Source organism: Rattus norvegicus, chromosome 12 (genome assembly GCF_021556685.1).
Source record: "Rattus norvegicus strain SHRSP/BbbUtx chromosome 12, alternate assembly SHRSP_T2T, whole genome shotgun sequence".
NCBI classification, from domain to species: Eukaryota; Metazoa; Chordata; class Mammalia; order Rodentia; family Muridae; genus Rattus; species Rattus norvegicus.
This window is the reverse complement of record NC_141545.1, coordinates 12,142,674-12,154,785: the sequence shown is the minus strand read 5'-3', so window position 1 is coordinate 12,154,785 and position 12,112 is coordinate 12,142,674. Positions and strand designations below refer to the sequence as shown.

Here is a 12,112-nt window from a genome sequence, read left to right as displayed (position 1 = left end):
CATTAAGATTTCTTAGTTGGGCTGGAGAGATGGCTCAGTGGTTAAGAGCACTGACTGCTCTGCCAGAGGTCCTGAGTTCAAATCCCAGCAACCACATGGTGGCTCACAACCACCCGTGATGGGATCCGATGCCCTCGTCTGGTAAGTCTGAAGATAAGAGACAGTGTGCTCACATACACTTAAATAAATAAATAAATAAATAAATAAATAAATAAATAAATAATCTTTTTTTAAGTCCTACTAACACTGTAGTCTTACAAATACCGTGGGCCCCTTGCTTTAAAAAAATTATTCGTTCACTCAACCCGATTGCATTGGCCACGTATGCCAAAAGGATTGGCAAAAATGGGTGAAAAAGATCAACAAATCTATAAATTGGTGAGCTTCCTGGCTGAAAGGGGCTCCAGACTGGGCATGCACACTGCCTGATATAAACAACCAGCACACAAGAATAGTAAAAAAGGCTTCGTGGCCTGTTGTCACCCAAGCTCGTGTTGACAGAGTTATTACCATCAGAGTCACTGGCTCTCTTGTCTTAATTAGCATATGCTAATTATACACATTGATGGGCTGCGTGATCATTTCACCCATGTCCATAACGTGTTTGGATCCCATGCCCATGATTCCCCTGTGACCCGATGACCCCTCTACTCCTTCTAATTCCATGGTTCTTTTCTGGAAATCTCTATCTGGGGACAGTGATTTTTTTTTCCCTAGGGCTCCTTAGCTGCCACAGTCTTTGTGACACTTTGAGATCCAGAAGGTCTCAGGAAGGGACCGTCATGGCCATGTGCTTGCTTAGCTGAACCAGGAGCCTAGACTTGGTCAATATCATTCTGGACGTTTCTGGGAGAGATGAAGCCAACTGTTGACTTGTGAGTAAGGCAGAAAGTCCTCTTTGATGTAGGAGGATCTCACTGAGGCAGTGGCTTTACTGCTTCATTCTAGACGGCGCGCCTAAGAAGGTCCAAATCCCTGTGCAATTCCTTAAAGTGAAACTGCAGAGCTGAGAGTTAGGTAATCCCAGCATTCAGGAGGCGGAGGGAGAAGGATCAAGAGCTCACAGTTCAAGGTTAGCCGGGGGTGTGCGAGGCCTTGTCTCAAAACAAGCAAATACCTAAGAAGAGAAGAAAGAGATGGAAAAGAGAAAGGGGGGGGGGGAGGGAGGGAGGGAGGGAGGGGGAGAGAGAGAGAGAGAGAGAGAGAGAGAGAGAGAGTGTTTCTTGCTCATTTGTTTCTAGAATCCTAACATAGAATGAATCCACAATTTGAAATAATGTCTTAGGAGTCCACTAATTAGCTAGAAAGAACACAATGTATTTTTCACACGTTACTTGATGCAGACACCACAGACTACATAGTAACAGTGTCTTGCTTAAATCAAAGAAACAAGGCAGAGAAAATATTCCGTTTCTAGGATGGTTAATAGCCATCATCAGCACGAGGGGGTCTGGGATCACCTAGGAGACACATCTTGGCTTGCTTGAGAAAGTCTATCTAGATTCAGTTCCTTAAGATAGGAAGATCTGCGTCATGGTCTGGGGACCTTGGGCTGCACGGAAGGAGAACGTCAGCTGAGCATAGCCATTCATCCACTTCTGACTTCAGATGCAAACACACCCAGCAGCTACTAGCTTCCTAAGTTCCCCACCAGGATGGGCAGCGAGCCAAAGCAAACCCTTACTTCTTTCAATGGCTTTAGTCAGGCGTTTCACCATAGTAAAGTAGCTAAGACAATCTCTTTGTACCTAGAGTGGTGGGGCATCACTGTGGACTGGCTTTAACTTGCTCTGGCCTCTTCCAGGCTGCTGGAGCAGCCACCAGAGGTCTCTTCCTCACGTTTCACTTTGTTCTTTAAATGATCCCAGCGACTCTTACATATTCTCCCTCCCGTTCAGGAAGTGAACTCCCAATCTGGTCTGTTACTACAGCATTGATTCTCAGACTTGTAGTGTGGATGCGTATGCTTCTCTCTCTCTCTCTCTCTCTCTCTCTCTCTCTCTCTCTCTCTCTCTCTCTCTCTCTCTGTGTGTGTGTGTGTGTGTGTGTGTGTGTGTGTGAACTTGATGAAAACTAAGGTCATTAGGGAAGAGGGAGCCTCAACTGAGGAAATTTCTCCATCAGGTTGGCTTGTGGGGTGCTTTGTTGATTAGTGGTTGATGTGGAATGGTCCTGTCCACTGTGGGCGGTGCCACCTCATTCCCCAGCAGATGGGCCTGGGTTACTTTATATAATAGAGCATGCTGAGCAAGCCATGGGGAACAAGGTCGTAAGCCGTATTCTTCTGTAGTCAATTCCTCTTGCCTTCCTGCCCTGACTTCCTCAGATGATGGGCTGCGACGTGAACATGTAAGATGAGGTAAACCCTTTCCTCCTTAGCTTCTGGAGGTGCTGCTTTTCAAAGCCCCAGAAAACAACCAGGACAGTGTGGATCTCGGCCTGAGAGGCTGCTGTCCCTCTATCCCCTCCTTTTCCTGGGTCCTCTGTTGTCCTGGAGTTCCTACCACCATCCTTGCTCCCTACTCTTGACCTAGGAACTTGACCACATCTTCTTTTAAATAATATCACTATCTATCTTTAGCCCGCTCAGCTAGAAACATAAAAGACCACATCCACATCTGATTCATGTCGATTGTGCAGTTTAGTCACAGGATACAGGAGCTTTATTCTTTCCGCTGTATATCAAGGAGTTCTCATTTCCTGTGATAGCCAGCTCTTGGCAGCCGCACGTTCCTTCGCCCCGATCATATTTAGTAACATTAGCTCAGATCATACCCAGCAGTTCACACGACGTATGTAGGTTATAGAGCAGTGGTTCTCAACTCCCCCAATGCTGCAACCCTTTAATATAATTCCTCATGTCGTGGTGAGCCCCAACCACCAAATTATCTCCTTGCTATTTCATAGCTGTAATTCTTCTACTGCTATGAATCATAATGTAAATATGTGATATGCAGGATATTTGATATGAAAGGGTTGTTAGACTGCTCAAAATGATCACGAGCCACAGGTTGAGAAATACTGTTATATAGTGTGGGGGGGTGGGGTGGGGGAGGTAGTTTGTGCAATGGTACAAAGGATGCCACAAACTTTAAAGAGATCTTATAGCAAGCTCGTATGAATGTAAAGAAAGCCACTACAGATGCTCAGGTACTAAATGAACCCAGTTAGAGATGTGTGGCAGTGAGCAGAGCAGAGCCACAGGATCATGGGGTCCAGTTGCGCGTCAGGGTCACTGGATGGACAGAGATGAACTGATGGCCGTGATTTCAGTGGCCCAGTGAGGCAGTGGGAAACAGCGATGGGCTCAACCATGAGGACCGTCAGGACTTTGCTGCTCATGAGGCTCCTGATGCATGCACTGGGTCAGAGGATAGGTCAGCAGAGTCCTTGTCACCCAGTGTTAGGCACCCTTTAGATGTGGCTCAGGGGAAAGTGTTTCTTCCTTTGCTGGCCCTGTCTGTTCGATGAGCTCTCCGGTCTGGTTTTACTGATGTGGTTTTAATCGGCCCAGGTGCTCCCACATCCCCTCTTGCCTTTGGTTAAGTTTGCAGCCTGCACAAGTCATTCATCAGTCTGTGCCTCCTAGGGGATACTGCACAGGTCCTGGGGTTCATAGCCAGAATGGGGTGCACACTCATTCTGCCTCAGGGTTTGCACCTTCAGCAAAGCTAAATATTGCTTGTAAAACGGGCAAAGCCAGCCTGGATGCTTCACATGGTGCGAAGTAATTTAGAGCCAGGCATAGCCTGGTGCCCAGGCTAACCTTCTCTCTCCCTCCTCACCAGAGTTTACAACTTGACAGCCATGACTGCTGCCTGCTCCCTCTTACCACCCATTGTCTTAAGCAGTTCACATCCTGTGTGCAGAGAAAGATTCGTTACAGATGGTATTCATTGGGAAAAAAAACCATTAACTCTTAACCCGCTCGGTCGAAATCTCCCTAGCTTAGGATCTACACAAAACCACAGAGGCGCATTAAAGACCCAGATATTTTGCTTTCTAAGGAACAGTTCTAACTTCTCCTTTTGGAAAACGAGGTCACAGTTTAAAGTTCCAGCTTGGTGCCTTCCCTCCACCGTGTCAGTGAGCTTCTGCTGACCTGTAGCTCTGGTGACCTGTAACCCCTCTGCTGGGCTCCCAGGGCCACCTCTGAGCCCGGTTGTCTTAGCTCTGTGCACACACTGCCCCCACTGATCTTCACAGCCCAGCGCCAACAAATTCTTCAGCGTCTCTGGACCCCGTTTTTCTTCCCCTCCTCTTTACCTGGCTACCTCCACTCATCCTTGAGAGGTAGGCATTGTTTTCTTTCAGCGTGCTAACTCCAAGCCCCTATCTAGCGTGCTCCTTGCAACATTATAGCGCAGTCTATAGACAATACCCAAGCGGTGTTTGTTGAGAGAAGAAAGAAGAAAAGAGAGTGCGCAACACGCGCAACCAAGCCTACATTGGCTTAATCATTTATGGGGTTGCCTCAGGCCAACGAAATTTAATGCCAGGAACTTGGTAGTGCCATTCACAGCAAAGCAGACCCTGACAAAAATATGTGTGTTGAGTAGAGAGATGAGACACTACAGCATCAACGGAGACGTAGAGTAGGAACGAGGCAAAAGAGAGATTCCTTGGCTTGTGTGGGTTACCACTGATAAGCTGTTGTTGGGATTATCTTCTCTGTAAGCCCCGTGTTTACAGACAAGGCAACAGGAGCTCACAAATGGAGCTGCTTTACCCCAAGGGCCCCCAGAAGGAAAGTGGCAAAGATGTCTCCTGGATCTGCAGTCAGCGCACACCCCGCGTTTGAGCTTGTCGAAGACAAGACGGATCTGAGATATTAATAAGAGCTCACTTTTAAAAATCCTATATGCTCGCTGCTCCGCTTTAAAAATATATTTATCTTAAATTATGCTATGCTAATTAGCCCTACCACTTCCAGACAGCTAATCTGTTATTGGGTGTTACTTTCTTAATTTAGATGCCACTACTAAACCCTAATTTAGACGCATTCCTTTTTAAATAACATTGACAGAAGTCTGTGCCTCCCAACGTTTTCTGCTGTTCATTGCGTTAAAATGTCTTACATTCCCTACACCGCATGCATGAGGCTCTGGCACCAGAAAACTGGATTAGCTCCTCATTTTAAAGACGATTCTGGTTCTTGCAGAAGTCCCAAGTCTAATTCCCAGCACCCATATCCGGACCCCCAGACCCATAACTGGTGACTCACGGCTGCCTGTTACTCCAGTTCCAAAGGACCTAATGCCCTGTTCTAGCCTCCTCCAGTACCTGCATGCGTGTGGCGCTCGCACACACATAGTCACACATTTAAAATAAATCATAAAAATGTTGCTTGCAGCTGTTTGGGGTCTTTGATGAGTTATTATTACACACACACACACACACACACACACACACACACACACACACAGAATGCTCACACACACCTTTGTTTTTTGACAGGATCTAGTGAGATCCAGCCCTGGCTGGCTGGCACTCACTATGTAGACCAGGTCTGTCTCAAATTCTCAGAGATCCATCTGCCTCTGCCTCCCGAGCGCTGGGATTAAAGGCTAAGGCAGGCTGTCAACCACCTTCTAAATAAGGTTCCAGAAATGTCCACTGTGCGTTTCCTGTTTTCTCTTCCCAAGAGCGAATGATAGCCGTTGTCTAATCTGGGGTCGTTCAGTAGTAACTAAAAACCTGCTACTATGTCACCAATAACCAAGCAGCTGCCAATGTTAGGAACAGGAAATACCTTCTGTACTCCACGATTAATACATAGCTTCCTGTGCTGTGGGGTCTCATACGTGAATGAGAGAGCTGCAATCAGTCGATCAATCATCCATCAGTCTATCGACCTGACAACACTACACGGTTACTGGAGGTTCAATGCTAAATGTTAATTCAAAATCAAACGAGCTCAGAGTATTTGTTATAAAGAGTTGAACGGAGGAGTGGGGTTGCTGTATGTCGCTGAACAAGGAGACCATAAGATAAAAGGGACACAGAGTTTATGGTGTCCAGCTGGACCACGGAGACAAGCCCAGATCATGATATCCGGGAGGAAAGCTATGGTGGGCATTTCCGCCCACGCTGTCCACATCCTCACTAAAGAAGAACTGGGGTCCCTGATGAAGTCCTTCCCTTTTCCCTCCGAGCCCACTTGGAAATGTTCCTATTTGAAAATTGCTATTTGATTTGCTGTCTAGAATTTCATAATAACTTGCTAAGTTTTGGCTTAGGATCAGGACAGAACTTCCGAGTGTTGTTTGAAGTGGTCCTAAGCACATTTCTGCCCCTTCGTACCAGGCATTTATGCCAAATGGTCTTCTGACTACCAGTAACCATAGAAACCAAAATATTGATGGATTCTGAAAAGCCCTGAAGATGGTCTGTGGCCTGCATCATCTCCTATTCAGCCAAGATTTAGTTCTTTATGTAAACAGGCCCAGCCATGTCATTAGTGTGCAAATTTGCTTATCTTTCATAGATGATAAAATTGTATGCACAGCAATGATTTTTTTTTTTAAATAAAGCTCCTCGTGGATAGGTGGGTAGGACGGGTGGACCCGTGTACAGTAACAAAGTGGCCCCCACTACACCCCTATGGTTGGCATCAGGAATATAGTTTGGGCTTCTACATATTTTTCTCTTTTTAAAAATAGGGTCCGGTGTATCCCAGGCTGCCCCTGGACAAACCGTAGAGTAGAGGATGACACCGCTGCATCCATGCGCTCCCATGCGCTGGGATTGCAGGCCTGAGCCCGCCATGCCTGGACACCGCTGTGCTCTCCATAGTCAGTCTGTGCCCATTGTTTCCCTGCAGTAACTAGATGCTGGCCTAGGCTGCTCCAGGTTGACCACACACGCTGTGAGGTATCCCAGTATACCAATCTTTCTCGTCCTTGAGTGTAGTCGCCATATCCTACAGATTTCCCTGCCACGCATTTGCTTACACTGAAAATTATGAGTGGCCACACATCTGCGGTTGGGCATCTGACAGTCTGCTTCCGGGTTTTTAACATTTGTAGTAGTTACTATTTTGGAGACAAGGCATCTCTTTCCAGGGTTGGGCTGCTCCTGCCTTAGCCTCCTGAGTTTGGGGATCACAGGTACACCAGGCTGAAATAAACTTTTTTTCTGCATTTTTCAGTTTTCTCCTATTTGCCAATACACAAAACTATACACAAAACTCGTAGAAAGTATTGTAAGGACTAGAGCAGCGGTTCTCCACCTTCCTAATGCCGTGACCCTTTAGTGCAGTTCCTCATGTTGTGGCGACCCCCGGCTACAAATTATTTCGTGGCTACTTCATAACTGTAATTTTGCTACGGTTATGAATAGTAATGCAGAATGGTAATATCTGTTTTCCAATGGTCTTAGGTGACCCCTGTGAAAGGGTCATTCGACACTCCCAAAGGGGTCGCAGTTCACAGGTTGAGAACTACTGGATTAGGGAACTCCAGGAAAGTCAGGTATTTGCGCGATGCGCCCACCCTCTGGGTCCAGGGGCGGAGACTGAGAGAAGGCTTGCTGTGTCTCCATAACGACGCATCACAAAGGCACTGTCAGAGGGTGGGGCACAGAGTGGAGTATTTCTGCCTTGCCGGGGAGGGAAGATGGCCTTTTGGGACGAGATGGCCCGGTGTAGTGATGAGGTTCGGTACCCCCCTCAATGTGACCCCAAGCTCCAGTCAAGTAAGACTGCCCACGCTGCGGGTCTGCGGGGCGTGGTGTGCTGTGTGTGCGGTGGAGTTGGTTGAAATAAGGCACTTTTTGCCCAAGGGCATGAATCCTGAGGGTTTTGCCTCGCTCTTAGAGAAGGTAGGGAGGCACAAGTGAATCGGGGAGAATGATCAGCAGCCCTTGACCTCGCTCCTACCCAGCCCTTTATACTCCCCTCTTTGAAACTCGGGTGTCCCTTTAAATACTTCAGGAAACCCCTGAGGGGGACAGGATAAAGCCACAGTTAGTGTCCTTCCAAGGACAACGGGGCGGAAGACAAGTGAACAGAATCTTGAGAGGGGGAGAAGGAGCGGGACTGCTTCTTTAAGTCGCAAACAGCCATACAGTGGGGCGGGCGGGGGAGGGGCGGGATCCGCCGGCCGGGGCTGCTCTGCTTGCAGACAGGGCTGGGAGCTGAGCCTGCTTCAAAGGCTCTCTGCCAGGTGACAGATGGAGAGCCTGGCTCTGCGGTTCTGCTTGCGGAGGCAGCGGGCTTACCAGCTCAGCGTTTTGAGTTGCTGGAGAGACAACCTCCCCTGGCTATTAGCTGCGACACCAGTAGCTTTATTACTGACTGCGCAGTCAGCTTATCCATCCCTTCGGAGCAATAATGGCCGGCTGCAGCCGTCTAGCAGAGCCGACTACGGGGGGCTGTGAGGATTCTTTAGAAGGATGCTCCTAAGAGAACAATGAAGTGGGTGTTTACATTCCAATCTAGTTCTGTGTAAACGGAGACTGGAAAGGGCTGGGGGTGGGGTGGGGAGCGTATTCGGTTAAAAATGTTAAATGTTTTCAGGTTCTATGGGACAGCAAGGTCAGGAGATGGAGGAGGGCAAAGCTCCAAGAATTCCCAAGGAGACTCCTTAATTTCCATTCCCTTTTTTCTGAGCACTCTGTCAGGGTTTCTCCAAGGCCAGTAGTCTCCTTCCTTGTCTGGAACAGCTAAGAGTTAGGATTCCTCCTCTTACCGAATTGACCACATGCCACAGGACTTCCGGTGCTACAGAAACTGCCAGGGACTCTACTTCCTACACTCAGTACCCAACTCCAAATGTTCAGACCGAGCCATCCTGCTCTTGACCAGGTGGTTTCATGCGTGTCCCAGCAGAGCCTTCCTGTCCTCCTTGGAAACTTCCAGAAGCTTAGAGTGCAGTGAAGAGGGCCCAGGCTGTTAGAAGGAAGCCATGGTTGATTACAGATCTCTTCCATTGAGCCTTCACCTTCTTCTCCTGGGTCATCTGCCCCCTCAGTCTTGGGCCTGTCACAGCCACAACCCCATCTTCCACTGCCATTAAAGTCACCCTCCCAAAAGGAGTGTGCAACATGTCACATCTAATTTTTTTTTTCTTTTCTTTTTTCCGGAGCTGGGGACCGAACCCAGAGCCTTGTGCTTGTTAGGCAAGCGCTCTACCACTGAGCTAAGTCCCCAACCCCCACATCTAATTTTTGACCCCCAAATAGGAGACAGTTGATACCTGTTGTCGAGTCACTCCTGAGCATAAGTGAACTATCCTGGGCTATCTTGTCACAGATGCTACAAAGTCCTGGCTTAAAACATTAAGTTATTTTCTCACCAGCCAGCTCTAGGTTCTAAGTGCAGACAGGGACGTGTGCTCTTGAGGCTCAGAACTTTTTTTTTTTGGACAGGGTCTCACTGTGTAACCTCAGCTAGCCTAGAACCCTCTACGTAGCTCACTCTGGTCTCAAACTCATAGAGACATAGAGATAAGGCTGCCTCTCCCTCCTGAGTGCTGAAATTCAAGATTTATGTCACCACACCCTGATTATGCACACAGCGATGAACACCATGGATAAGTCACCACGGTTCCCAGGGTAAGGCTTTAGGAGGTAGGGAGTGAAAGGGGACCTTGGCAACCAGGCTGTTTCTTCACCCACAGCGAGCCATTTGCTGTGCCTGACTCTTGACTTCACATCTCTCTTTCCCTGCCAGACCCCTATCAAACTAAACCACAGCTCAGACGCGCCCCTTTAATCCCTCTGCGAAATGCCCCCCCAACCCCCACCCAATTTGAGCAAGAGAAAAGCATCTTCCTCAGGGAGCCAGGATCCCACAGGAAGTCAGCCCTCTACTGGGTCTGTTCCCCAGGACTCACAGCGTCTCCACTGGACTGTGTGGGTTCCCGAGTCAGGACAGGGCTGTGTGCCCCAGTGCCCAGCATGATGTTAGCAGAGGATCAGAGGAACTAGAGCTAGAGAGGAAAGAACCAACTAGAAGGACAGCAGAATCACAGAAGAGATTGGGTCTGGGGCCACAGAGAAAGCCTTAGGGATACCACCGACCGCCGAGACACCAGAGACATACAAAGATCTCACCGGAAACAGTTTGGACACTGGTCTATGGATTACGGATTCTCAAGTACTAAAGAGGATTAACTCCGATAACACCATTTTCAGAAACTTTGTCAATGGAGGTCAAAGCACGCACATCTGTAACTGACAAAAACGGATTATTATAGGGTGAGCACTCAACATGAATCAGGGATGGGCCGGAGGTCAGATGGGCGATCAGGTGCGTCAGGATTAGACAGCAGCCAGAAGCTACTGGTCTCTGCTTAGGTGGCACAGGAAACAGGAGACCTTCTTGGCTCCTTCTTGGCTTCCGGCCCTGGAGGCAACCAGGCCTGCTGCTCCTGTCCGGACAGGCTCGTAGAGCCAGGCTCTCTGCAGACCTCGAAATCAGTTGCCAGTCCTCGGCTGTCCTTGGCTCTACTCGGCTCTTCGCGGCTGTCCTCGGCTCTTCGCGGCTGTCCTCGGCTGTCCTAGGCAGGAATATGCTCCACCATGTGATTCTGTGTGATTGACTGGAAGGCATCACCTGGAGCAGGCCAGGTGTTCATCACCAGTGTTCGCCAGCATATCTGGGTCTGATGAAAGTTATCTTGCAGATTCTATGGAAATGTGCACGCGCGTGTGCGCGCATGCGTGTGCACTCACACTTCTACACACACATACTCCTATACACATACACACATACACATCAATACACACACATACACACAAATTAGAGACATTTCAATCCATAGTCTTATGAAGTATAAAAGTAATAATAATTACCCAGAAATGTAAAATGAGAAAACGACTGAATTTTGACTTCACGTTGAACACGCTAGGAGGCGATATGCTCTGAAATCATATTGGATATTGGCCCTACCTGCAAGCCACTATGAACTGCAAGGAACTGACTGAGTTACTACCAGGGCAAGCAGCATATGCAGCGTGGGTATGAACAATACAAGCTGAAAGGAGCTGGATGGCATCACTGTACTCAAGCTAATTTCTAGAATTTTGGTCTTGCATTGTGGTTGACTGAAATACTCATTAAAATTGCAGAGAAGGGGACAGCCGTATTCCTAGCAAATTCTGTGGCACTCTGTTGTTGTAGGGAGCTGGGCAGATAAACTCTGCTGCTGCTGCTGCTGCTGCTGCTGCTGCCGCTGCTGCTGCCGCTGCCGCTGCCGCCCACAAGCAGACCTCAGCATCCTTCTAGAATCGTCTGGCACTGTTTCCATCATATGAAGACTCTCAGGATACCATATGCTGGTTTTCTCTTGGATTAGCCAGCTGTTCTGTTCAGCCTGTTTTTCACTGGGTTCCTTCCTAAAACCCGGGCTTTAGCCACGGATGTTTGTATGAGTACACTGTAGTTGTCTTCAGATACACCAGAAGAGGGCATCAGATCCCATTACAGAAGCCACGGATGTTTGAATAAGGGAATTTATATATGAATTTGTAAACCAAAATGGCAGGCGCCAAACCCCTAAGATGGTGACCTTAGTTACTTTTCTATTGTTGTGACAAAACAGCATGACCAACATGACTTGCAAAAGAAAGCATTTAATTTGGGGTCTCACCAGAGGGTTAGAGTTCACGACCATTGCGTCAAGGACCACGGCAGCAGGCAGGCACGCATGGTACTGGAACAGTAGCTAATCCACAAGCATGAGGCAGAGTAATAGGGCAAGGAGCAGAGAGAGACACTGGACCTGGCGGGCTCTTTTGAAACCTCAGTCCGCCCACAGTGGACACAGCTCTTCCAACAAGGCCACACCTCCCAATCCTTCCCAAATCACCCAACTGGTGACTAAGTATTCAAATATATGAGCCTATGGGGGTATTCTGATTCAAACCACCACACCTATTATGTCTGTGTTTGCATGTATGTATGTATGTATGTATGTATGTATGTATGTATATATGTATGTATGTACAAATCAGCATAGGATTTAGGACTTACCTTCACACCAGATCCTAGGCTTCCTTGCAGAATTTCAACGAGCAAGCCCATGGAAAAGGACTGACATTTATTAAGGACTCGAACATTGGGGTTAAGAGAGCAATGTACTCTCCCAGGGAGCATCCAGCCTCCCTG

At 48.0% G+C, this 12,112-nt stretch overlaps 1 protein-coding gene across 7 annotated transcripts in view; it reads left to right on the top strand.

Moving 5' to 3' along the window:
- The first annotated feature begins 1,021 nt into the window (after positions 1 to 1,021).
- The window catches only part of Tex26 (testis expressed 26), a 38,106-nt gene continuing 27,015 nt past the window's right edge, over positions 1,022 to 12,112 (top strand). For 2 of the 7 annotated variants that reach the window (XR_015634114.1, XM_087579114.1), the window contains exon 1: positions 7,587 to 7,695. Coding sequence is in view for 4 of the 7 variants with exons in the window: in XM_087579114.1 (XP_087435240.1) it covers positions 7,617 to 7,695 (79 nt within the window). In the remaining 3 variants the exon portion in view is untranslated. Of the gene's footprint in view, positions 1,073 to 7,559; positions 7,696 to 12,112 lie in introns of those variants that run through there. The other 5 variants (XM_087579113.1, XM_087579112.1, XM_087579115.1 and 2 more) reach the window with 5 other exon arrangements.